Source organism: Oncorhynchus gorbuscha, linkage group LG09 (assembly GCF_021184085.1).
Source record: "Oncorhynchus gorbuscha isolate QuinsamMale2020 ecotype Even-year linkage group LG09, OgorEven_v1.0, whole genome shotgun sequence".
NCBI lineage: Eukaryota > Metazoa > Chordata > Actinopteri > Salmoniformes > Salmonidae > Oncorhynchus > Oncorhynchus gorbuscha.
In genome coordinates, this window is record NC_060181.1 from 66,922,940 (window position 1) to 66,950,534 (window position 27,595).

The 27,595-nt window shown below is 40.7% G+C and overlaps 5 protein-coding genes across 6 annotated transcripts; all 5 read left to right on the top strand.

Moving 5' to 3' along the window:
- The first annotated feature begins 3,053 nt into the window (after nt 1-3,053).
- On the top strand, nt 3,054-5,534 carry LOC124043978 (gamma-crystallin M2-like). The gene is made up of 3 exons (XM_046363174.1): nt 3,054-3,207; nt 4,416-4,658; nt 5,057-5,534. Exons 1-3 carry the CDS (start codon nt 3,199-3,201, stop codon nt 5,330-5,332), a joined length of 528 nt encoding a protein of 175 aa, XP_046219130.1. The 5' UTR covers nt 3,054-3,198; the 3' UTR covers nt 5,333-5,534.
- Nucleotides 5,535-6,679: 1,145 nt separating this feature from the next.
- LOC124043977 (gamma-crystallin S-1-like) lies at nt 6,680-7,982 on the top strand. The gene is made up of 3 exons (XM_046363173.1): nt 6,680-6,836; nt 7,055-7,297; nt 7,640-7,982. The coding sequence occupies exons 1-3, from the start codon at nt 6,825-6,827 to the stop codon at nt 7,910-7,912; spliced, it is 528 nt and encodes a 175-aa protein (XP_046219129.1). The 5' UTR covers nt 6,680-6,824; the 3' UTR covers nt 7,913-7,982.
- A 2,819-nt stretch (nt 7,983-10,801) lies between these two features.
- Nucleotides 10,802-12,700, top strand: LOC124043980 (gamma-crystallin M2-like). The gene is made up of 3 exons (XM_046363177.1): nt 10,802-10,844; nt 11,099-11,341; nt 11,877-12,700. The coding sequence occupies exons 1-3, from the start codon at nt 10,836-10,838 to the stop codon at nt 12,147-12,149; spliced, it is 525 nt and encodes a 174-aa protein (XP_046219133.1). The 5' UTR covers nt 10,802-10,835; the 3' UTR covers nt 12,150-12,700.
- Nucleotides 12,701-12,839: 139 nt separating this feature from the next.
- LOC124043979 (gamma-crystallin M2-like) lies at nt 12,840-15,442 on the top strand. The gene is made up of 3 exons (XM_046363176.1): nt 12,840-13,588; nt 13,812-14,054; nt 15,097-15,442. The coding sequence occupies exons 1-3, from the start codon at nt 13,574-13,576 to the stop codon at nt 15,370-15,372; spliced, it is 534 nt and encodes a 177-aa protein (XP_046219132.1). The 5' UTR covers nt 12,840-13,573; the 3' UTR covers nt 15,373-15,442.
- A 2,166-nt stretch (nt 15,443-17,608) lies between these two features.
- On the top strand, nt 17,609-19,376 carry LOC124042922 (gamma-crystallin M2-like). Of its 2 annotated transcripts, XM_046361062.1 has the most exons (4): nt 17,674-17,748; nt 18,358-18,416; nt 18,559-18,801; nt 19,042-19,376. In XM_046361062.1, exons 2-4 carry the CDS (start codon nt 18,408-18,410, stop codon nt 19,312-19,314), a joined length of 525 nt encoding a protein of 174 aa, XP_046217018.1. In that variant the 5' UTR covers nt 17,674-17,748; nt 18,358-18,407; the 3' UTR covers nt 19,315-19,376. The 2 variants fall into 2 exon arrangements, with proteins under 2 accessions (XP_046217019.1, XP_046217018.1); XM_046361063.1 differs by lacking the exon at nt 18,358-18,416 and having other exon boundaries at nt 17,609-17,748.
- The last annotated feature ends 8,219 nt before the right edge of the window (nt 19,377-27,595 follow it).

Below are 27,595 nucleotides of genomic sequence, written 5' to 3' on the forward strand. Positions count from 1 at the left end.
CTCTAGAGCAGTGATGTTTTGGGGCTGTTGCTGGGCAACACCGACTTTCAACTCCCTCCAAAGATTTTCTATGGGGTTGAGATCTGGAGATTGGCTAGGCCACTCCAGGACCTTGAAATGCTTCTTACGAAGCCACTCCTTCGTTGCCAGTGCAGTGTGTTTGGGATCATTGTCATGCTGAAAGACCCAGCCACGTTTCATCTTCAATGCCCTTGCTGATGGAAGGATGTTTTCACTCAAAATCTCACGATACATGGCCCCATTCATTCTTTCCTTTACACGGATCATTCGTCCTGATCCCTTTGCAGAAAAACAGTCCCAAAGCATGATGTTTCCACCCCCATGCTTCACAGTAGGTATGGTATTCTTTGGATGCAACTCAGCATTCTTTGTCCTCCAAACACGACGTGTTGAGTTTTTACCAAAAAGTTATATTTTGGTTTCATCTGACCATATGACATTCTCCCAATCTTCTTCTGGATCATCCAAATGCTCTCTAGCAAACTTCAGACGGGCCTGGACATGTACTGGCTTAAGCAGGGGGACACGTCTGGCACTGCAGGATTTTAGTCCCTGGCGGCGTAGTGTGTTACTGAAGGTAGGCTTTGTTACTTTGGTCCCAGCTCTCTGCAGGTCATTCACTAGGTCCCCCCGTGTGGTTCTGAGATTTTTGCTCACCGTTCTTGTGATCATTTTGACCCCACGTGGTGAGATCTTGCGTGGAGCCCCAGATCGAGGGAGATTATCAGTGGTCTTGTATGTCTTCCATTTCCTAATAATTGCTCCCACAGTTGATTTCTTCAAACCAAGCTGCTTACCTATTGCAGATTCAGTCTTCCCAGCCTGGTGCAGGTCTAAAATTTTGTTTCTGGTGTCCTTTGACAGCTCTTTGGTCTTGGCCAAAGGTTGTGGACAGGTGTCTATGCACACATGACTGTAAGTCGCTTTGGATAAAAGCGTCTGCTAAATGGCATTTATTATTATTATATTATTATACTGATAACAAGGTCAAACACGGGCCATTAATACAGGTAATGAGTGGAGGACAGAGGAGCCTCTTAAAGAAGAAGTTACAGGTCTGTGCGAGCCAGAACTCTTGCTTGTTTGTAGGTGACCAAATACTTATTTTCACCATAATTTGCAAATAAATTCATAAAAAATCCTACAATGTGATATTCTGGATTTTTTTTCTCATTTTGTCTATCATAGTTGAAGTGTACCTATGATGAAATTATAGGCCTCATCTTTTTAAGTGGGAGAACTTGCACAATTGGTGGCTGACTAAATACTTTTTTGCCCCACTGTATACACTGTATTCTGACTTTGACTTAATTCCCTCCTAATTCCAATTCGTTTACACCTGAGCAATCTGTCGGTTCCCGATGGAACAACATCTGCTTTTTTCTGATAACATAATTATCCATGCACGGTAATTTACACTTTGAGAGCTATTGATAAAAGCTAGGTAAATTAGTAAACCTTTTGGATAAGAGGATTGTAAATGTAAATAACAATTGTTTTAGATCTACTATATTTGACTTTGTGATCGCTGGAGACAAATGTGAAACCAGTCATATGGCCTTATAATTTCCAGGGATGACATTTGGAGACTCAATCAAATGACAGTATAGTGCCAAATTTACCGAGTTGATTTCTGATTTGCAGAATGTTTTAATTATATGCCCGGACTTTACACTGTATTTCTTTTATAAACATTATTAGCCACTATCTGGTAGCCACCGTCAGTAATACCCACATACATTTATAACTGTCACCTTAGTGTTGTCACCATTTTGCATCATTCCATTACATCCTTGGTTTATCTTTCCTTCTTCTGTCATGTTTATGTGGTTGTTCCTGTGGATTGCTAGGAATAGGGGATCATATTAGGCTAACGTATTGAATTGAATATGGTAACTTTCAGGATGAATCAAACCACTATACATTTAGTGTGTGAAGGCTCTCCAAACCAAACCTGTTTTTATTATTATTCATAAATACTTTCCTACCCTAAATACTATGCAAGATCAGAATATTTTTTTAATCTACCAGTTGGTGATGAAAAGGAGACTAATATTTACATAGCTTTCTTTAATTGATCCCTAATATTCAGATATTCCAGTGAGTCTGTCAAGAGAATTCTAATTAAAGGTACACCAAATAACATTTAAATGGATGACTTTAGATAAATCTACTGAAAACCCTATTGAATGAAATCGCCACGAGAACAATCTGTTGGCCAGCAGCTGGGATGGTTTTCAGCAGTTTAATAAAATTAATGCTGCATTCACATCACGTCGGAAACTGACATTTCTGACTGGCTAACCTAGGTCGAAGAGTTGGATCTCGAGTTTCCCACTTGGGAGGTACCCATTTAAGCACCTGCACAAGGTAAGTCTGAATACCATCTACTAAGAAGTGCCTAGGAAAGGCGTACATTTTCCTAATTCTGAATCGGGCTCTATTTGAATATGGAAGTATGGGATGGTGGAACAGTAGCCGGGATGTGGACACTAAATTAGGGTTAGGATTGTAATTATGGCTAGGGTTAGAGTTAAACTGAGGTGTGGTCATTATGCTTGTGTTAGGCATTATGCTATAGTGTTAGGATTGAGTTTATGTCATTGGCTAGAATTAAGGTTGAGATGTGGTGTGGCCTTGAAGCTAGGGTAAGGGATGAGGTTAGGATTGAGCCGGTGTGTTGGAAATGAAGTTAGGTTTGAGCTTAGGTTTAGGTTGAGAACCTCGCTCCCCAAATAGCGCTCCCCCACTTTAACTCCTGACTACATGAACCCATATCTCACCATCTCTCTCACCAGATGGTTAGACAGACACTTGGTTGCTTTGCCTTTGTGATGACATCGAACATTCTGTGTGGTAAACATTAATCCTGTTTTGGTGGACCAGTGGATAAATGTGTACAGTCTGATTGGACATAGAAAAAAGTGAGGGTCAGATCTGGTCTGTAATGTGCCCGCTAGGACTTTTAGCACTGATGAATCAGGGCTTTTAACTCGACAGTATGCCCAGGATCAAGACTTTTGGCAGTGCAGCCAGGCCACCAAATCCCTGTTCATTAAAATAACAAATAAAGTGGGATCAGCCCATCTGTCGATTGAGGTTCATATAGTGGTCCCTGCGCCTGGTGAGCCAGATCATCACTCCTGTAGAGGACGGACTCCAGGGAGATTTACCAGGATGAGTAAGGTAAGACCTTGGGAGGAGGGGACACTTTCACTATCTGTCTCTATATTGCACTGTAAGATAGTGGGCCGAACCAGTGTAGACTTCCTCCCAGCCCTCTGCTAACCCATTGCAACTTAACTCACAGCCTAAACATGCATCATAGCAGAACTATATTAGGTCAAAGTAAGGCGTCATGCCCATAGGGGGCACGTGCACCCTCAGATTTGTCCTGCTAAAAGAATTAGGGCGGCACTTTATTTGTTATTGTTTATTGTTTCTCTGTAATAGGCTACTACTAGCCACATAGCAATTATATGAAGTTTGCTTTAGCTTGCCCAGATAGGTTCCCAAACTCACAACCTCATAACTAGCTACCCCTGAAATCATTTCAGGCTGTCAATCAAGGTAGAGTAGGTAGGTTGTTTAACTATCTTAGCTGGTATGCCTGCTGGCAAGATTGGTATACTTTAGAAAAGCAACCAATAACTAAATGTACTGAATAATACTCACATTACTTTCAATATTTTACCCAGATTTGAGCAGAGTTAGTTTCTTTAAACAAAATAACCACCAGCCAGGAGGATTAAATCAAAATTCTCAGGATTTACGGCATGGCGCCCCTGGGTCTAACTGTCTCTGAACAGGACAGTAAGGCCACACATTTATTGTCATTACTTAGACTTTGAAACATTGGCACTGTGTTGAAATTGGTGATGTTGATTAGACTGAGGAAATGACACATCATATGCATGCATTTAACAACATATGACGGTTGAGTCCATTGTGGGTTTCAGGACCATGAAGTATATAAACCCTGTATTGCTGATTCTATATATTGGCCAATGAGAGGTTTTGAAGCCACCTGTTGGCCATATTGGCACTCACCAGGAGAGCAGTCCTCCATAGGAATGAATGGAATTCCACAGTATTTCAATTAAATGTTTCAAGGACAAAATTACATGTATTTTAAGTATTTTTGTTGTTGTTGTGTGGACAGTAAACATTAGTAATCTAAAAAAAAATACTTTTATGTTTAGCTCACATATAATTTCAAAGTATGCATTAAGGTGCCTAATGGAATAAATGTGGCAGTGTAGTGCCAAAATGGAGGCACTGTGGCTTCAACACAGCGCCCCCTATCAGTGATCTAGTGAATATATAAACAATTGGTTCAGGTGTATACTACGGTCTTAAGTTGTGTGCTCTCCTACCTCCCATTTCGACTACAGATAACTTTCTACGAGGACAGCAACTTCCAGGGGCGCTCTTATGAGTGCGATGCAGACTGCGCTGACATGCACCCCCATTTCAGCTGCTGTAACTCCATCAAGGTAGATAGCGGCTGCTGGGTGCTGTACGAGCGTCCCAACTACACAGGCTATCAGTACGTGCTGACCAGAGGGGAGTACCCAGAGTACCAGCACTGGATGGGATACAATGACAGCATCCGCTCCTGCCGTACCTTCTCCTATGTGAGCAACCTAATTGTCTTTGAGGTGTTGCCGTGTTACCCTGCCAGGCTGATACTCCATTCAGTAATACTTCAGACATCAATCAAACGATTACAAAGTTTTGAATGTAGAATATTTTACCGATGGAGTGAATGGGGTTACCCTCGGATTGATGTATGGTTATGAATGTTCAAATCCATTCTGAGGGCAGGTTGATAATGCAACACATTTGGGTTTCTTCTTTACAAAAAAAAACAGCAAATTCCTAGGCTCTGTGATGAGAACCTGATTGAGTGGGTGAATCTCCTTGGTAGGACATGACGGTTATTATATTGAATGACATGGAGCAACACAATATAACAATACAGCAAGAATCTAGAATGTCCTGAACACGCTGATTCCTATCTCCCTACCTGCAGACTAGCGGAGGCCCATACCGCATGCGCATCTATGAACGCCCCAACTTCCAGGGCCAGACGATGGAGTTCGCCGAGGACTGTGAGTCTGTCCAGGAACGCTTCCGCAGCCGTGACGTCTACTCCTGTAACGTTCTGGAGGGCTACTGGACCCTCTATGAACACCCCAACTACCGCGGCCGCCAGTACTTCATGAGGCCTGGAGAGTACAAGAAGTTTAGTGACTGGGGCGCCACATGTGCCACCACTGGCTCCTTCCGTAGGATCACAGAGTTTTAGATAAGAACACCCTCTCTGCCTCCCTAAATGCAGCTCATCTCTAGTTGGCACTGGCTTGTCAATAGAAGAGTATGCCTATTCTAACACACAGGACTGTGTCAATATATTTTATGAATTTGAAATAGATATTTGGTCATTATTAAGTTACAAAGGTAACTCTGAATGAGTCTGAATGAGTCTGAATAAATTAATCTATTGTGAATGTTTCTTGTGATATTTCTTTTGAATAGGCTAGCTAAACAGTTTGGGTGAAGTTGAAACCAATTCACTGCAACACATACTGTAAATGCAGTTTGGTGATAGGCCAGTAGTAAGGGAACCAGTTTGATATGGACCCAGTTCATATTCAAATCGTGTACTTACAGCGTTGGGGGAGTGCCAAGATGGAGGCACTGTGGTTTCAACACAGCGCCCCTATTTGTGATCTAGTGTATATTTAAATCATTGGTTTAAGAGTATAATATAGCCTGAAGTTGTGTGCTCTCTCTCAGATCAAAGTAAGAGGAAAACAATTGATTTGCTAATGGCGTATATGCAAATCTGACATGGACAATAGAATTAAAGCCCATTCTGATATCAAGTCTGCATGGTCCTCTGAAGACAGTGACACAGCACTCTTCCGCACAGCTTTAGAGAGAAGGGTGGATGGATGGATGGCGGGCGGGGTCTGGGTGCTATTGGCTGCCTTTCCTATTGATGTGTTCACCCAGGGTTCTATGCCATAAATAGTGCAACACAGGATTACACTGTTGAAAACATACCATGTTGGCAAAGCTCCCAATCGGAAAAACGGGCCACACACAAAAGCATGGAATTTCATGTGTGAGTTTTTATTGTTTTGAAAGGATCCCCCTATCAATATGTAACACATATCATAGCAACACGTGTTTGGTATCTTCCTCTAAAGATAACTGTATACTCATCATATACAGTAAATGGCTATCAGATCTATCAATCAACATACCACCCAGCTAAACATGCACAATCACAGATCAAATTGTTTTATAAGATCATTATGAAGTATTTTGACTATACCGACAACGTATAGCTATAATACATATCAACACTTAGTCCATCAACCTCAAGTGATTGAAATGCATACATTTGTGATGATTTGAGTACACAATATCAAATTAAATATGACGGCAAATTACTTAATTTGATTAAATTGCTTATTAACCTGGGTCTGGTTTAGCAATTGTGATACTTTCTCCGACTGGCATCAGCTCATTGATCTTTCCAGTGCCTGCCTGTCAATGATGTGTGCAGCTTTTTCTGGACGCTAGGATATGAACACAGCCATCACCATGGTTGGACAAGAGTAGCAAAACTCCTGTATGTTGTGTTTGTGCTGACATGCTGGCATGACTGATTTGAATAACAACACATGCAATGTTATCTTTCCCCCTAGGGGAATGTATATAAAGATAAACCACCTCATTGGCCACCAGCACAGCAAGCAGAACGAGCAGCTCGCCAACCAAACGCAAATATGATGGGAAAGGTTTGTATTTTAGGCCATTTTACATTTACAGAAACTAAATATGCAAGCACACATACAAACACATTGTATATTTAATCAAACACATATGTTGTTATTTAGACTCATTTCATCATACAGTATATCTGTAGGCTGCCTATATCACATCTTTACTTGTTGTTGTTTTTCCATTGATTTCCTTATTAATGCTACTTCAAAAATGATCCTTGTTCTTCCATCAGATCATCTTCTACGAGGACAAGAACTTCGGTGGCCGTCACCATGAGTGCATGAGTGACTGCGCTGATCTTCACTCCATGTTCAACCGCTGCCAATCCATCAGGGTGGTGAGCGGTATGTTCATGATCTACGAGCACCCCAACTTCATGGGACACCAGCATTTCCTGAGGAAGGGAGAGTACTCCGACTACATGCGCATGATGGGAATGAACGAGTGTGTCAAGTCCTGCCGCATGATCCCCATGGTAAGGGAACTGTCCCATACCATTATTTCTCAAACACATATGATCTACTTACTGTATCACTGTATATTTGAGAGTACTTACACATAATCTAGGTTTTGATCATATCGTAGTATATCACCAAACCATCTATGGGGGGTGTATCATGTTATCCTTAGTGGTTTAATCATCAAACATTTACATAATCAATCTTCAATTCCTTAAATCAGTTAGATTGCCAGCCTTTCTGTGAGCATTTAAATAGTTGTTTTTGTATTGATGTGTTAATTAACAATAAAGAAAAGTTATATTTAGAACACAGATGATCATGGAATATAACCCTGTTTCCTTTTCTGTCCCCTCCAGCACCGTGGTAACTTCAAGATGAGGCTGTACGACCGCTCTGACATGGGAGGCCAGATGATGGAGCTGGATGACGACTGCCCCAACTGTATGGACCGTTTCCGTATGTCCGACTTCAACTCCTGCAACGTGATGGATGGCCACTGGCTGATGTATGATCAGGCCAACTATAGAGGACACCACTACTACCTGAGGCCCGGCCAGTACCGTAGATACAACGACTGGGGAGGCATGAGCTCCAAGATCGGCTCAATCAGGCGCATTATGGACCTCTAAAGAAGGAAGGGTCCTTGTAAAATGTCTACTTTATGCCTTGTTTCACACACTGAATAAAATGGTGTCAGTGCTCAAGTGTTTTCAGTTTTGTTCTTGCTCTCTGAGCATTGCAGGCCTGCTCTCCAGTGTGGATGTTAGCAGCAGGGGTGGCACCACGACACCCGACTTCCTCGCTCTGCTTAGAGGGATCAATAAAGCTATTGCAGTATTGATCAGACAGGAGTCAAAGCGTGATCTCTATTATACTGTACTGGATCATTCATGCTCTACCCTCATTACTGTTCAGTGTTAACCAAACAAACCAGTTTCAGTGCTCAAAGCGGTCTAAAGGCCAGTGATTTATAAGATACTCTGAGATGTCTTAAAAACACAAAGGCCATTCAACTGAAAAGTGTATCCTCCTTAATGGAGTTAACATACTATACTCGATATTGTGCATTTGTGGCTGCTGTGATCTGCTCCACAGATAAATGCATTCATAAAGCCCTTTCTAACGTAACAAGGTACTATGTGGCTATGTCAGGACCTCCCTGCTTCCACTGGAGGCCAAGGGTGCACATATGTGAAGCCTATAGAGCTAAATATTTGAAGGGCCAGAACTATCTTGTCGGTGCATAAACTATCATAGTTAGTCAATTTTGTATGCTCATATGTCTGATTACATACTACCTAGTAGCGAGTTGTGTTGTCATGCTATTGGAGAACATATTATGTTGGAGAATAGTACATATAAGAACAATTTCTTACAAATAACTGAATTTAACAAAGAAATCAGAGGTATGTATAGATAGTAAGGATAGGATGAAGGATTTGATTGGAAACATACTATCCTATATAACTGAAACAATAAATCAAATACTTTTCAAATAACATACGAATGTGACTCACATCCAGTTTATATTTTGAGACATGCATTTGTAAACATACATCACTTGTATTTCAATTTCAACATCAATCTTTAGTCTTTATATTTAATATTTAATGTATAAAATATTTCATAATTACATTTAATTTAAGAAAATACAACATTAAATAATATATTTTAAGTGCCAAGCTACATGTACAGACAATTTGGGATTTTTGTAACTGCATTTAAAATAGGATCTCCCACTGTAGTCCTATTTCTATACTGAGGGTGGCAAAATAATACCAAGTACAGATAATAACATACATACAAATACATTTATTTATTAGATTACCTATACTGAAAAAACCTATACTGTCATATAATATATACTGAAAAAACCTATACTGTCATATACTATATACTGAAAAAACCTATACTGTCATATACTATATACTAAAAAACCTATACGGTCATATAATATATACTGAAAAAACCTATACTGTCATATACTATATACTGAAAAAACCTATACGGTCATATAATATATACTGAAAAAACCTATACTGTCATATACTATAGACTGGAAAAAACTATACTGTCATATACTATATACTGAAAAAACCTATACTGTCATATACTATATACTGAAAAAAATCGATACTGTCAAATACTATATACTGAAAGAAATCTATACTGTCATATACTATATCCTGAAAAAACCTATGCTGTCATATACTATATAGTGAAAAAAATCTATACTGTTAAATACTATATCCTGAAAAAACCTATACTGTCATATACTATATACTGAAAAAATCTATACTGTCAAATACTATATACTAAAAAAAATCTATATTGTCATGTACTATAGACTGAAAAAAATATGTGTGATAGATTCCACCCATCCCAAATAGTTCAGTTCAACCCATTCATGAAAGTATAGTTATGTAGAGTGGAGACATTGGAAAGCACATCACATTTCAATTGGAAGAAAAGCAGAAACATACAAAAGGTGAAAAAGTCCAAACAGACAAATCTTTCCTTGTGTGAATCCCACTTATTGTATTATTGTCTCGTTATATAATGGTAAGATGTATGTGTCACGGTCTTCCTCCTCTTCATCTGAAGAGGAGAGGCGAGAAGGATCGGAGGACCAAAATGCGGCGTGGTATGTGTTCATGGTGAGTATTTAATGAAAGAAAGTACTGAACACTGAATACAAAAACAATAAACCAATAACGACCGTGAAGCTATAAATGAGACCTGTGCTGACACAAGCAACTAACATAGACAATCACCCACAAACAAACAGTGCAACCCAGGCTACCTAAGTATGATTCTCAATCAGAGACAACTAATGACACCTGCCTCTGATTGAGAACCATACTAGGCCAAAACATACAAATCCCAAAATCATAGAAAAACAAACAAAGACTGCCCACCCCAACTCACGCCCTGACCATACTAAATAAATACAAAACAAAGGAAATAAAGGTCAGAACGTGACAGTATGGGATATTCACTATAGGATTAACCTCTCTAGTCTATCATTTAAACATTTTGACAAAGAGGTGTCCATACCCTGGGTTTACTTATTGTAATGGTTGTGATTACAAAATGTGTAATTCATGAAATATTCACAGAAATGCATTGAATAACATAATATATTTAATAGAGAAATGTATATTTCATAAAGAGTGAATAACTTCAAATAAGTATAACTAATGGCTGGCACGAAATCTCAAAGAAAGAAACACTGCAGGAGCTACGATTACCAATGCCTTGTCATGCATTGCCATGTTTGAGTACATACAAAATAAAGCTACATGATCTCTTGGTCATAGCCAAATGCTACCATAACCTGTCCATTTGGGAAAAAAGGTGTACCCAACCTTTTCTCCTCCCCTTTGACCTCTTCAGGACGACACAATGGCACTATGTGCAAAAGACCACTGGGTATTACAATATGAATGGCACATGCAGAGTCTGCAATTCATGTTCACTATATATGTGACAGGTGGAGTCTTCAAATGGCTGGGCAGATCACACCGACAAGGCACAACAAGCCCAGCTACCATGGGGAAGGTAAACCTTCGAAACAGCTATGAGGGATCATAGAGTAGAATAGTAAAAAGGGTGTTCATGGCAATATCAATTTCAGGCATTCCCATTGAATTCATGTGAGTGTTTTTGTGTTCTGGTATTCTTGTACCACCATTGATTAGAATTGAAAGGATTAAGCTTATCCTTGATCAATTCATCTTTGTATTAATCCTTGATCAATCTTGAATGTTCTGTCTTTATGAATATTAACAACATGATGTAAACTTTATGCCTAGATCATCTTCTACGAAGACAAGGACTATGGTGGCCGTCACTTTGAATGCAATGGTGACTGCACAGACATGCTCGGCCTTCTCAGCCGGTGTAACTCCATCAAGGTGACATGTGGATGCTTCATGATCTATGAGAAGCCCAACTACACTGGCCAACAGTACTACCTGTGTCGAGGAGAGTATCCTGACTACAATCGTTGGATGGGCACAAATGACAACATCAACTCATGCCACATCATCTCCTCGGTGAGCTCTCTGTTTGTATGACTGCCATTACAAAAATTAAGTTAATAAATGTGTATTCATGGACAGTTTATCAAAAGTTCATGAATATATTGCTCCAGTTAACCTTTTCCTGAAATAAAATAAAAACGTTTACTTGTATTCTATGTTTATTTCACTTTCCCATAGTACAAATAGTACATTCGCTATAAAAGTATGTTCAGATGTATATATAGTGGAATCTATATATATTTCACTCTCAAAAGGTAAACTTGGAGCATTCTAATTTGGGGCATAAATTATGCAAATGATAAAGTGAGGAATTCTGCATAGACATGCTCCTGAGAGATCATTGCTAAATTCTTGAAGGGTTTTAATCTTGTGATTAAATGTCACTTATTACATTTGTAACAAGTTGGTGCAGGTGTGTGTGTGTGTAGGGCTGGGGGTGTGTAACCATAATGATTTGTAATGCTCCTCTGATTATCAAGATAAAGATAGAAGTTCTAAGATGGCACAATTCTAATGTTTTTTTTTCACCTTCTCAAATCAATATCAGGTGCCTGGATCCTACAACATGCGTCTCTTTGAGAGACTAGAGTATGGTGGGCAGATCATGGATCTTGTGGATGACTGTCCCAGCGTCATGGATCGTTTCAACATCAATGACATTTTCTCTTGCAATGTGAAAGGAGGAAACTGGCTGTTCTACGAGCACCCAAACTACAGGGGGAGGATGTACCTTATAAAGCCTGGGTATTACAGGAGATTCAGCGAATGGGGCGGCAGGAGTGCCAGAGTGGGTTCTATTCGACGAATCATGGACTACTAAACATACCATCCTATCAATGAATTGGACGTTGTGGCTGGCATCTCTGTGGATAGCTAGGACTCATGGTGGGACAATAGCTCAATCACTCAAGTCAAGAGATTGTATACCCCACCCTCACTGCACGTTAATGGAGAATCAAATGTTCTGTTATTGGTATAAAACACAAACATAAAAGTAGAGAGAAGGTGAAAATTAAATTGGAGAAGATGTCGAACAAACCACAACGACATGATGGGATATAAGAAGTTCCAAGGAAAGACAGCTGATTACAAAGCCTATGGGCAAAAATTACACTTTTAAATTGGAATATCTTCAGACAAAAACAAAGAGGACCAATGCAATACACACTTCTCAATTTTAAAATACCTGTATTGTTATGGCATGTTCAGCTGATCAGGTTCTTCATTTTTGATGTCATTTTGACCTTTGTATATGATGGACCAATACTTATCAATGATGATCTCTGACTATATAATTTGAATGGTAGCAAGTCTCTGGCTCTGTTCTTGACCAATGACTCAGTGCTACAATAAACAAATGGAAACATGGAACTCTGATATTCTAGTAATTAACTATTCAATAATCCCACCACAATTACCAGATGGGATATCACACAATTCAAATATCGGCCAGACATTGGTTTCTTATAGAGATGCATATTCTGATCGCTCTATTGATTGGCTATTTATCTTCCTGATATATTTGTCAGGGACCATGCAAAACAATTGTTTCACCGAATTTTAGCTACCTAGCTTATTTTCATTTGCAGCCCCTATGCGTTGTAACCGTGACTTCATGAAACAGTGAATTATAAAGCAAAGGTGTCCATGCTTGGCTTCTCAATATCGAGGACAGGTAAGACCATGTTGGTAAAGGTAGATATATGTCTTATGTGGGCCATGTTCATCGCTCTGATTAGATGCAGTATACAACACATATGCTACTGTAAATGGATAATTACCATGTATTATTTGACAAAGATTGAATTATATGAATAAACTAGGCTAAGGGGATTCTTAAAAAGTTCAAAGAAATACTACTGTATTTTGTATTTTTTCAGTTCATGGCCGTGTATGGGCACTCTAACGTCTAGCTGGCTACCACTGTATAATGAATATGGTGTTGATAGGTTTTGCTGATGCTGTGCAGTGTACTGTATCAGTCTGGTATACAGTAGTGTTTTCTGAGAATTGTGATGAACATGGGGGAGAGAACAATAACTGGTTACGCGCGGCCATCTATACAGAAACAGATTTTTTTCACCCACCTCCACTATTGACTATGACTGAGGGATATATTTGAATGACAATACTTTGTGCTGTGCAATCACACAGCTGCCCTGTGTGTGTGATTTAAAAAAATAAAAGACAGTGCTGGATTGAGGGACATTGAGCATTGAGCCGTCACCCCCATCCACCGCCAACATGACTATGGGAAAGGTAAGGAAGAAGGCCATGGTTTTACAACTTTCCAGATTTGTGTGCACTAAAACGGAACAGTTTAACAGTAATATTTTATAGTATTTATTAAATGTTACATGCACAGTTTCTACAAATACATAAAATAATGCTACTAGTTTAGCAGACAGATCTCATGCAGTTCAGCAACAGTAGTCCTGTAGATCTTAGGGATAATGATGTTCTGTGATGTGGTTGGTTGCAGATCATCTTTTACGAAGACAGGAACTTCCAGGGTCACTCTCATGAGTGCAGCAGCGACTGTGCTGACCTGCACTCCTACTTCAACCGCTGCAACTCCATCAAAGTTGAGAGCGGATGCTTCATGGTCTACGAGCGCCCCAACTACATGGGAAACCAGTACTTTGTGAGGAGGGGAGAGTACTCAGATAACCAGCAAATGATTGGCATCAATGACTGCATCAGGTCCTGCCGTATGATCCCCATGGTGAGTGAGGTTTGAAATACAAGTAATGCAAATACAAGTAAAACAAATACAAGTAACACAAATACAAGTAAAACAAATACAAGTAATACATGTAATACATCTAGGGCCAACACGTTGTACGGTGGGTTGAAGGAAAGTAACAGTTTATCAATGAATTATGCAAATATATGCATATATTTAGTTTTTTAGCAGAGCCAAAGTCATAACCAGATACATTTGAACTCTGTAATTGTATTACATGTATTTTATTGATTAATTATGAAAGAGTGGTTGTGCATAAATAAGCTACCTATATATAACATGAAGCTGCCATAAATAAGCTACCTATATATAACATGAAGCTGCCATAAATAAGCTACCTATATATAACATGAAGCTGCCATAAATAAGCTACCTATATATAACATGAAGCTGCCATAAATAAGCTACCTATATATAACATGAAGCTGCCATAAATAAGCTACCTATATATAACATGAAGCTGCCATAAATAAGCTACCTATATATAACATGAAGCTGCCATAAATAAGCTACCTATATATAACATGAAGCTGCCATAAATAAGCTACCTATATATAACATGAAGCTGCCATAAATAAGCTACCTATATATAACATGAAGCTGCCATAAATAAGCTACCTATATATAACATGAAGCTGCCATAAATAAGCTACCTATATATAACATGAAGCTGCCATAAATAAGCTACCTATATATAACATGAAGCTGCCATAAATAAGCTACCTATATATAACATGAAGCTGCCATAAATAAGCTACCTATATATAACATGAAGCTGCCATCAGATGACTCAGTCACACATTTGTTGAATGTAACATACATCTAAATGCCAACTAAAGCCTGTAGCAACGTTTATCTCTGAAATCACCATTATATTTAAGTCAATGTAAGAAATATACAAATTACAATGCATTTGAGCATACAGTAACTATGTAATAACTATTTAACTATGTAATAACTATGCAGTAACTATGCAGTTACTGTCTAATAACTATGTAACACCTGTTTGATCCCGTTACAGCACAGTGGCCAGTATAGAATGAGAATGTACGATCGTCCTGACATGGGCGGCCAGATGAATGAGCTGAGCGACGACTGCCCCAACGTCCAGGACCGTTTCCGTATGTCCGACATCAACTCCTGCAACGTGATGGATGGCCACTGGCTGATGTTCGACCAGCCCAACTACAAGGGCAGGCAGTACTATGTGAGGCCCGGCGAGTACAGGAGGTTCAACAACTGGGGAGGATTGAGCCCCAAGATCGGCTCCCTCAGAAGGATCACCGACTTCAACTGAACGAGAGCTCCAATTTGAACTATCAACTGTCACTCTTGTCCACAATAAACGTTGATTCATGATAAAAAAACTCAGTTTTATGTCTTCCACTTCTCTTTGAGAAGGTTATTGGTATCTTCTCAGAACTCAACCCCATTGCTAGAAACCCTCACTGATAATTCATGCAAAGTTTGTTGATTTCAATAAACCTCTTCATTCAGTCCAAATACGCTTCTTGATACAGCATTTGAGATAGATGATTTATCTTGTTCTACAGTAGGCTGTAGATATCTAAACCCTACACAAATCAGCACCACAACCATGAATGTTCCTTGTTACATATCAAAACACCTAATTATTACTAGAACATATTTTCTTCATGTCAAAAAATTGAGATGAATCACCAAACCCCACATTATACGTGAGAAAATACATTTCGTTACAGCTATCGCTCTTACTTTGGCCTAGTGTGTTTTGGCCAGTTAATCAGACAAAGCATGAATCCGCTCTCTCCCTGTTTGGTGCCCCATAAGGGATTAGCCAGCTGTACATGTATTGTGCCTGAATTTATCCATACCATGATCCTAACTGTATACAATAGTGCTGACTGGGGAACGTAGTGAATTTGAGGCATCACATCAATAATGATGAGTGCCCCTGTAAATCCTACATTCATATAGTTGCAGTGATATTGAAACTTTAACTGTGCCTAAATCATATACAATTATTATTACGGATCATAAGTATTGATGAACATCATGCAAATATGTTTACTAATTGTACAAACCATAATTCAAATGCCTGTTAATCACTTCCTTTTCTTTCTCTGTATCTGCTACAGTTAAACGAGAAGAATCCGATATTTACAAGGTTGTTTTGGTCTTACTTATTCCTTTGATCTTATTTATATGTCATGTTTCATTATATATGAATGCAGCTTGTTTACAAGAACGCACCTATCAAATAATAGAAAGATACAAATATTTAACAAAATGTAGGAAACCAAGGAAAGGAAAACAATAAGGACACTGGATCATTCTCTGGTTAGATACTGAGTTTAATGAGCTATGTACTATAACCAACAATATTTGTAAAATACAATTATTTCAATATTTCTAAGGGAAATATTTGTTAAGCTGCATTTTGTCTTGGTTAGTGTGTGTTAAACGTCTTGAGAATTCCTTAACGTGCCAATAAACCTAACTGACTCTCTGCTCCACTTACCACAGTCTCTGTAGTGGTATCACATCGTGTCACAACTTGACACACTTTACTTTACCCCGCTCAACATAAAGTCATCTTGTGTTTAACAGCCAAGTAATAAAGCAATACGATGTGGAGTAAGACAAGACAGATTCTGATAACAGATAACATTCACAATGTTCATGTAAAAGTTCCAAGAGTCAAGTCATGGATAAGACATTTACAGGTCACATGATCATCTATGTTCAACAGGCACCACTCATGTCCTGGGATGCTTCATGAAGTGAGATGGAAAAGTTACTACTTTGTTGTTCAGTGCATGAACCCAGTCTCTGAATGATACAGCAGCTCTGCATGGGCACATGAACTAACTATAGACAACAACAAAGCATGGCCAATAACTAGACACTCTTCTAGTCTCTGGGGGTTGTGAGGTACAACTGGACCCTTCGTAGTGGGCAAAACAGGTTGAAATGACAGTACAACTAGTCCAATGGCTGCATTTCAACCAGCTTTGGCCACTGGGTTTACACTAAAGCCAGGCATTTGTTATACCCCATTTCACATCACCATTCCCATTACAAGACAGTTCTTATATAAAGTTGTGAAGTACAAGGCTCTAACATTCACCAGTTTCACGGTAGAACCTTCAGGCCTTCTATGGAACAACAATGAGCATTTATGGACGATTCAATGTTTTTGACTATTAAATGTGTTTTGACGTTTTGATCTGGATGTCACAAGTACTTTGTGATTAAGGTGTTTCTTAAACGTATTGTGGGGCAAATGTGGCTTTTCAGTTAGTTTTCCATCAGCCTGCCAAAATAATAAGTCGTCTTATACATCGCCTGTCATAAAAAACAATCTACATTATATCAACCTTTGCTTCCCGGCTTCATTACTTGGCTGTTATTGACATAAGCCTACAGCATAGCCAACTACCGTTGACTAGAGACCTATGTAATGTTCATGAAATTACATTTTGCTTTCCAGCACAGTGTCATTGTTTACTTTTATGCTTAAATTGAAACACAGAGGTGATTGGTATTTCTGGGGATAAAGGAATGACACAAACAAATGGCTTGTTTACTGCATAAAAGCAAGCTGCAATTAGTCAAGGATGGTCATGGGAAGAGCGCAGCTAAGCAGGGCCAGTAAGAAAGAGATTTTGGACTGTCCTTGGCAGTGGATATGGTAAGTTATGTTATGGTATGAAAACAATTGCTAGAATGTGGAAAAAATGGGTTAAAACTCACTTTTGAATTGTTTTAACTACAGGGAGGAGAGGTGTACTAGTGTACTAGTGATGGTAAAAGTGGTGGAAGTGTTTGGTAATAATGTAGTTATAGTAATATTCTGTTCCTAATCATTTTGGGGTTGTGATTAATGTACAGTAACTAGCCCATGACACATTGAATATTCACACATGATGTACTGTAAATAGTCTGTGTGTTGCCCGCAGGATGCAATCTTTCTAAATGTACTCATTTGCATAAAATGGGTTGCAAATGCAGATGAGAAGAGAGAGTGAATGGCTACCTCTCTGGGCAACATATTTAATGCTAAAGGGCTGTTCCATATTGTTCTGTACCTATTGTCCATTGGATGTGTGGATACCACACTAGTCTTTTCTTTTGTCTATGCATGTCAAAGCACCAAACCAGTAATTATTTATCCTTTTTTCCCCAAATACAAATCCATATTTCTCACCCAATGTTGTGCTACAACAAAAAGGTACACATGTGCCAGTACCCTGAGTTATAACTATGTGAGCATTTGAATAACAATACTTTGTTTGTCAAGAGGTAGTATAAAAAGCTCTGAAAACATGTGGAATCTCTCCAACGGAGACCATGGGCAAGGTAGGGCTTTTTCCCTGTGCTAATGAACTGTAAACTTTGACAGTTTTACTCTCTTCTCTGCTCTATAATGTGTTCAGTATATTTTCCCACCCCCCATGGCAGCCCAAAGTGAAACTTATCATTGGATTTTCTTGATTTGCAGATTACTTTTTACGAGGACAGGAACTTCCAAGGTCGTAGTTATGAGTGCAGCAATGACTGCACAGACCTGCACTCCTACTTCAGCCGCTGTAACTCCATCAGGGTGGAAAGTGGCTGTTTTATGATCTATGAACGCCCCAACTACATGGGCCACCAGTATTACATGAGAAGGGGAGAATATCCTGATTATCAGCGTTGGATGGGCTTCAGTAGCTGTATCCGATCATGCCGTATGATTCCAATGGTAAGTTCTGACCGCATATGTGAAAGCTTTACTGAAGCAACGAAAGGAACCTGAAGATGACTTTTAAAACAAGAGTTGGAGCAAGGATAAGAACATCATTTATCACTCTCAAATTATCTCTGTTTATGCTTTAGATTTATGTACTTCCTGGAATTATCCAGGAAATGTTTTTTCATATCTCGGTATCCTGTTCGGTATCCACTGGTTGCCATTTTGATTGTCCTTCTTGTTGTTCCACAGTACCGGGGTTCATATAGGATGCGAATCTACGAGAAGGCCGACTTCAGCGGTCACATGATGGAGTTCATGGATGACTGTCCCTGTGTGTCTGATCGTTTCCACCACCGCCACGTCTACTCCTGTAATATCATGAACGGCTTCTGGATCTTCTACGAGTATCCCAACTACCGGGGTCGACAGTACTTCCTAAGAGCAGGAGAGTACAGGAGATACCGTGAATGGTGCGCCACCTGCGCCATTGTAGGCTCCTTTAGACGCGTCACTGACTTTTAGTCATCCTGCTCAAGCACTTGCTGTAAATACATGCTTAGTTATTAAAATGGTTCAATTTTTAACCCCTTTGTGTATGAATGATCTTTGACTTGTTTAAATATTAATGATTTAAATAACTAATATTCATTAAATGTTCACTGTGTTTTTGTGGTTTCTCATAAGTTAGTATAAAATGACACTACCATGTTCAATAATTATTCAATCAAAGTCAGGTTATTACTTGTGCAAACAATGATCAAATACCACTTAATTCTTTCTAACGACTTGACCAATTAGAGTGTTTTCAGAATACTAAAATCAAATGGCCTTAGCTACCACAAGTGGCTATCAAAGGAGGCAGGCAGGACAACATCATGTTTAGAATGAAACACCACTAAGAAGAAATAAGCATAACTCAGAACATATTGAACCTAAAGTTGAACACCACAGCATTAAGAAAATATTAAGAAATCAATATTTCATTACTCATTACAAGTAGTACAATTCCTAAGCATATATAATCATTTGTAAAGCATTCAAACATATTTAGAAACATTTATAATGGCCTCTTCATGTAAGTTAATATACATTCAAATACAGACTTCCAGTATAGTATAAAATGAATAATGCATTTCACATACAAATAAGCCCACACTTCTGTGAAAATATAGAAAATAATCTTAAACAACAGTAAAGATCTGATGTCTGGCAAAAGACTTTGTGACACAGTTATTTATGACAAAACATAAAAACCATCATTATCATTAACATGAGTTGAGTTATTACTTGATATCAGTTGAGTAATCGCTTCCATCAGAACTAAATAATAATCCTCAACCATTATTGACTCTGCCACTGGTGGACTAAAATGTTTGATTCACTGTAAAAGTGTTTGCCAAATGTTAGAACATTTAAATGAGGCAATTGTAAGATAAATAACTTATATTCTGGTCTCAACAAAATTAGAAATCAGTATTATATAACTTTAGTAATCAGTATTGAATGAATTATTGCATTAAATACAAATATACATGTGCATAGCCACATACTGTATATAGGTGATTCTCCAGAAGTGGTGCAAATTTTTGCTCACCATTCTTGTGATCATTTTAACCCCATGGGGTGAGATCTTGTGTGGAGCCCCAGATCGAGGGAGATTATCAGTGGTCTTGTATGTCTTCCATTTCCTAATAATTGCTGCCACAGTTGATTTCTTCAAACCAAGCTGCTTACCTACATTTACATTACATTTAAGTCATTTAGCAGACGCTCTTATCCAGAGCGACTTACAAATTGGTGCATTCACCTTATGACATCCAGTGGAACAGTCACTTTACAATAGTGCATCTAAATCTTAAAGGGGGGGGGTGAGAGTGATTACTTATCCTATCCTAGGTATTCCTTAAAGAGGTGGGGTTTCAGGTGTCTCCGGAAGGTGGTGATTGACTCCGCTGTCCTGGCGTCGTGAGGGAGTTTGTTCCACCATTGGGGGGCCATTGCAGATTCATTCTTCCCAGCCTGGTGCAGGTCTGCAATCTTGTTTCTGGTGTCCTTTGACAGCTCTTTGGTCTTGGCCATAGTGGAGTTTGGAGTGTGACTGTTGGAGGTTGTGGACAGGTGTCTTTTATACTGATAACAAGTTCAAACAGGTGCCATTAATACAGGTAACGAGTGGAGGACAGAGGAGCCTCTTAAAGAAGAAGTTACAGGTCTGTGAGAGCCAGAAATCTTGCTTGTTTGTAGGTGACCAAATACTTATTTTCCACCATAATTAGCAAATAAATTCATTAAAAATCCTACAATGTGATTTTCTGTTTGTTTTTTCTCATTTTGTCTGTCATAGTTGAAGTGTACCTTTGAAGAAAATTACAGGCCTCTCTCATCTTTTTAAGTGGGAGAACTTGCACAATTGGTGGCTGACTAAATACTTTTTTGCCCCACTGTATATATATTCATAGTATGTAAATATTATTTTTGTTGTCTCTTGGTGTCTTTCCTATATATAACTCTTATTCTATTTTGTATTTATTTAATATAATGTTATGTTGTTCATGTCTATTATAATTCAGTACTTTTGTCATGTATTTGTATGTTTTATGTGGACCCCAGAAAGAGTGCTGCATGTGCAGTAGCTAATGGGGATCCTAATAAATGAATAAACCAATAAACTACTGTGCTCTACTGTACTGTGCTCTACTGTACTCTATTATACTGTACCCTACTCTTCTCTATTGTACTCTACTTTTGTGTACTCTACTGTACTGTGCTCTACTATACTGCACTGTACCCTACTCTACTGAACTCTACTGTGCTGTGCTCTACTATACAATACTGTACTGTACCTGAGTTTATTCTACTTGAGTTTCTTACAATTGAGGACCGGGCCCATGGACTCTTGATCTAGAACACTCACGAATACATAAATTCAGTCTTTAAATTGTCATGGTCTCAAATCACCGGGTCTTGCTCATAGGGACCAATGTCCGTGTATAAATCTTGGTCTTGGCTAGATATGACCATTTTCTTTGGTTGACAAACAATAGGCAACCCAATTTGAAGAAGACAATCTTTGGTCATTGGCTGGTACCCTAGCGGTTAAGAGAGTTGGGCCAGAAACTGAAACGTCGCTGGTTCAAATCCCCAAGCTGATTAGGTGAAAAATCTGCTGATGTGCCATTGAGCAAGGCACTTTACTCTAACTGCTTCTGTAAATTGCTCTGGATAAGAGTGTCTGCTATATTACTAAAATGTAAATATTTAATCACTCCCAACCCATAGGAATTCTCACCCAGTTGATTACTTTTAAATATATATATATAAATAGTGGAAGCCCTCTATGGTAATGTTTATACTAAGACTATCTATCTAGAGTCCTTCATTTATCTCTATGACTGACATGACACAGAAACACATGCAATTTTCCCAAATAAAGATAGGTAAAGTGATGATTTAATCATCTAACAACATAATTGATAAGTTGCATAAGTAATACAATCAATCAACAAGTTTCAGATTCATACAGTCAACACTGAACATTTTACAGAGAACAATATAGATGATATTCGTCTATATTCAATTTAAAGGTTTTGAAAATCTAAATGATCATCCTGTGCACGGTTCTCCCTTTATTGCGACTTTTTGCCACTGTTTCGGTAGTAAACATGTGAGTGGGGTGGATTAGGAATTCAGGAAAATATTTCAAATTTGCAAAACAAACAAAGTGTGTGAATAGTATATACACGGACTATACAAAACTTCAAGAACATCTGCTCTTTCCATGACATAGACTAATCAGGTGGTCCAGGTAAAAGCTATGATCCCTTATTAATGTCACTTGTTAAATCCACTTCAAACAGTGTAGACATGGATTGAGACATGAATTGTGTGTGTACCATTCACAGGGTAAATTGGCAAGACAAAAGATTTAGGTGCCTTTGAACAGGGTATGGTAGTAGGTGCCAGGCGTGTTATGCGGGTGAATGAGGACCCAAAAGCGACTTGGCGAAAACAGAGTCTTTAATCCAGTAAAGTAAAAGACAATCAAAAAACACAACTTCCACTCGTAATGACGAGAACCGACTGGAGACTCGATCTTGAACAGCAGGTTGCCTCGGGAAGGCACTTGAACCTAGCAGACTCAGACACCTGCTCACCACGCAGCATCTGAGGGAAACACGACACGACTGGGCGATACACAAACACAGCACGGTGAACAATAGATACAAGGATCCGACAGGACAGGAACGGAAAACAAGGAGAGAAATAGGGACTCTAATCAGGGAAAAGGATCGGGAACAGGTGTGGGAAGACTAAATGATTGATTAGGGGAATAGGAACAGCTGGGAGCAGGAACGGAACGATAGAGAGAAGAGAGAGAGGGAGGGGGAGAGAGAGGGATAGAAAAAGGGAACGAACCTAATAAGACCAGCAGGGGGAAACGAACAGAAGGGAAAGCATAATGACAAGACAATATATGACAAAACATGACAAGGCGCATCGGTTTCTGGTAAGAACTGCAACTCTGCTTGGTTTTTCAGGTTCAACCGTTTCACATTTCTTTTAATCAAGAATGGTCCACCACCCAAAGAACATCCAACCAACTTGACACACATGTGGGAAGCATTGGAGTCAACATGGGCCAGCATCCCTGTGAGGGTGGTGTGTACTCAATATTTGGAAGGTGTGGAGTACGATTGAGATTGCGTCCACTGTGGATCTGTTGGGGCGGTATGCAAATTGGAGTGGGTCTAGGGTTTCTGGCATGATTGTGTTGATGTGAGCCATGACCAGCTTTTCAAAGCATTTCATGGCAAGCGACGTGAGTGCAACAGGGTGGTAATCATTTAGGCAGGTTACCTTCGCTTTCTTGGGCACAAGGACTATGATATCTGTTTGGAACATTTAGGTATTACAGACTCGGTCAGGGAGAGGTTGAAAATATCAGTGAAGACATTTGTGTCACGCCTTGGTCATTGTATTTTGTGTTTTTGTTATATTTTGGGTAGGCCAGGGTGTGACATGGGTTTATATGTTGTGTTTCGTATTGGGGTTTTATTAGCATTGGGATTGTGTATGATTAGGGGTGTGTCTAGTTAGGCTTGGCTGCCTGAGGCGATTCTCAATTAGAGTCAGGTGCTTATCGTTGTCTCTGATTGGGAACCGTATTTAGGTAGCCTGAGTTCGCTTTGTATTTTGTGGGTGTTTGTTCCTGTCTCTGTGTAGTGTTCACCAGATAGGCTGTAATAGGTTTCACGTTCCGTTTTGTTGTTTTTGTATTTATGAGTTATTTCATGTATCGTTCCGTTTTCCTTCATTAAAGTCATGAGTAACCACTACGCTGCATTTCGGTCCGACTCTCTTCTTATAACAGACGAACGCCGTTACAGAAACACCCACCACCACTCACAGACCGAGCAGTGTGTAAACTGGCAGGATCTAAAGGAGGACGTTATGGACGGTAGAGGCATGGAGTATACGACGTGGGAAGAAATCGACAGGTGGGCGGCCGACCCAGAGCGAGTGCAGGAGCCCGCCTGGGATTCCCTGCAGCAGTGCGAAGAGGGCTATAGAAGAATGGAGTCTAAAAGGAAAACACAGCGACGCAGAGCGAAAAACGAAAGTAACCCCCAAATATTTATTGGGGGAAAGCGCAGAGAGAGAGTGGCTGAGTCAGGAGTCAGACCTGAGCCTACTCTCCCTGTTAATTGTGAGGAGCAGCAATATAAGGACTTCTGGTCTTGGGAGATGATATTAGACTGAAAAGGACCCTGGGCGCAGCCGGGAGAATATCGCCGTCCCAAGGAAGAAATAGATGCGAATAAAGCGGAGAGGCACTGGTATGAGGAGGCAGCACGGCGACGCGGTTGGAAGCCGGAAAAGCAGCCCCCAAAAATTATTGGGGGGGGGGGGACTAGAAGGGAGAATAGTTATGCCAGGTAGGAGACCTGCGCAAACTCCCTGTGCTCACCTTAGGGCTAGAGAGACCGGGCAGGCACCGTGGTATGCTATGGAGCGCACAGTGTTTCCAGTGCGGGTGCAGAGCCAGGTGCGGCACATACCAGCCCTTCCTATTGGCCGGGCTAGAGTGGGCATCGAGCCAGGTAAGCTTGGGCAGGCTCGGTGCTCAAGAGCTCCAGTGCGCCTGCACGGTCCGGTCTATCCAGAGCCACCTCTACACACCAGTCCTCCGGTAGCAGCTCCCCGCACCACGCTTCCTGTGCGTGTCCTCGATCCAGTACCACCAGTTCCAGCACGACGCACCAGGCCTCCAGTGCGCCTCGCCTGTTCAGCGCAGCCAGCGCTTTTCTCCTCTCCTGCGCTGCCGGAGTCTCCCGCCTGTTTAGCGCAGCCAGAGCCTTTTTCCTCTCCTGCGCTGCCGGAGTCTCCAGTCTGCCCAGCGCCGCCAGTGCTCCCAGTCTGCCCAGTGCTCCCAGTCTGCCCAGTGCCGCCAGTCTGCCCAGCGCCGCCAGTCTGCCCAGCGCCGCCAGTCTGCCCAGTGTCGCCAGTCTGCCAGGATCCGCCAGAAGTGCCAGTCTGCCAAGATCCGCCAGAAGTGCCAGTCAGCCATGATCTTCTAGATCGGCCAGACAACCTGAATCATCCAGTTCCACCAGCCAGCCAGGATTTACCAGAGCCTACTACCTGCCTGAGCTTCCTCTCAGTACTGGGCTTCCTCTCAGTACTGGGCTTCCTCTCAGTACCGGGCTTCCTCTCAGTACCGGGCTTCCCCTCAGTACCGGGCTTCCCCTCAGTCCCGGGTTGCTTCGGTCCCAAGCTGCCCCTCTGTCCCGGGCTGCCCCTCAGTCCCGGGCTGCCCCTCTGTCCCGGGCTGCCCCTCTGTCCCGAGCTGCCCCTCTGTCCCGAGCTGCCCCTCTGTCCCGGGCTGCCCCTCTGTCCCGGGCTGCCCCTCTGTCCCGAGATGCCCCTCTGTCCTGAGATGCCCCTGTCCTGAGATGCCCCTCTGTCCCGAGCTGCCCCTCTGTCACGAGCTGCTCCTCAGTTATGTGGGGATCTGGGTGAGGACTATTAGGCCATGGTCGGCGGAGAAGGTGGATTATCCCAGGACACGAAGGGGAGGAAATAGGACATTTATGGAGTGGGGTCCACGTCCCGAGCCAGAACCGCCACCATGGACAGACGCCCACCCGGACCCTCCCTATGCTCTTGAGGTGCGTCCGGGAGTCCACACCTTAGGGGGGGAGGGGGGTTCTGTCACGCCTTGGTCATTGTATTTTGTGTTTTTGTTATATTTTGGGTAGGCCAGGGTGTGACATGGGTTTATATGTTGTGTTTCGTAATATATAATAAATAATATATGCCATTTAGCAGACGCTTTTATCCAAAGCGACTTACAGTTATGTGTGCATACATTCTACGTATGGGTGGTCCCGGGGATCGAACCCACTACCCTGGCGTTACAAGCGCCATGCTCTACCAACTGAGCTACAGAAGGACCACTGGGCTTCCTCTCAGTACTGGGCTTCCTCTCAGTACCGGGCTTCCTCTCAGTACCGGGCTTCCCCTCAGTACCGGGCTTCCCCTCAGTCCCGGGTTGCTTCGTATTGGGGTTTTATTAGCATTGGGATTGTGTATGATTAGGGGTGTGTCTAGTTAGGCTTGGCTGCCTGAGGCAATTCTCAATTAGAGTCAGGTGCTTGTCGTTGTCTCTGATTGGGAACCGTATTTAGGTAGCCTGAGTTCGCTTTGTATTTTGTGGGTGTTTGTTCCTGTCTCTGTGTAGTGTTCACCAGATAGGCTGTAATAGGTTTCACGTTCCGTTTTGTTGTTTTTGTATTTATGAGTTATTTTATGAGTTATTTCAAGAGAGGATGACTTGCACTTTAGCAGTGATAAATTCATGAACTTCTTTGAGGAAAAGATTATGATTATTAGAAAGCAAATGACAGACTCCTCTTTAAACCTGCGTATTCCTCCAAACCTCAGTTGTCCTGAGTCTGCACAACTCTGCCAGGACCTAGGATCAAGAGAGACGCTCAAGTGTTTTAGTACTATATCTCTTGACACAATGATGAAAATAATCATGGCCTCTAAACCTTCAAGCTGTATACTGGACCCTATTCCAACTAAACTACTGAAAGAGCTGCTTCCTGTGCTTGGCCCTCCTATGTTGAACATAATAAACGGCTCTCTATCCACTGGATGTGTACCAAACTCACTAAAAGTGGCAGTAATAAAGCCTCTCTTGAAAAAGCCAAACCTTGACCCAGAAAATATAAAAAACTATCGGCCTATATCGAATCTTCCATTCCTCTCAAAGATTTTAGAGAAGGCTGTTGCGCAGCAACTCACTGCCTTCCTGAAGACAAACAATGTATACGAAATGCTTCAGTCTGGTTTTAGACCCCATCATAGCACTGAGACGGCACTTGTGAAGGTGGTAAATGACATTTTGATGGCATCGGACCGAGGCTCTGCATCTGTCCTCGTGCTCCTAGACCTTAGTGCTGCTTTTGATACCATCGATCACCACATTCTTTTGGAGAGATTGGAAACCCAAATTGGTCTACACGGACATGTTCTGGCCTGGTTTAGGTCTTATCTGTCGGAAAGATATCAGTTTGTCTCTGTGAATGGTTTGTCCTCTGACAAATCAACTGTACATTTCGGTGTTCCTCAAGGTTCTGTTTTAGGACCACTATTGTTTTCACTATATATTTTACCTCTTGGGGATGTTATTCGAAAACATAATGTAAACTTTCACTGCTATGCGGATGACACACAGCTGTACATTTCAATGAAACATGGTGAAGCCCCAAAATTGCCCTCGCTAGAAGCATGTTTC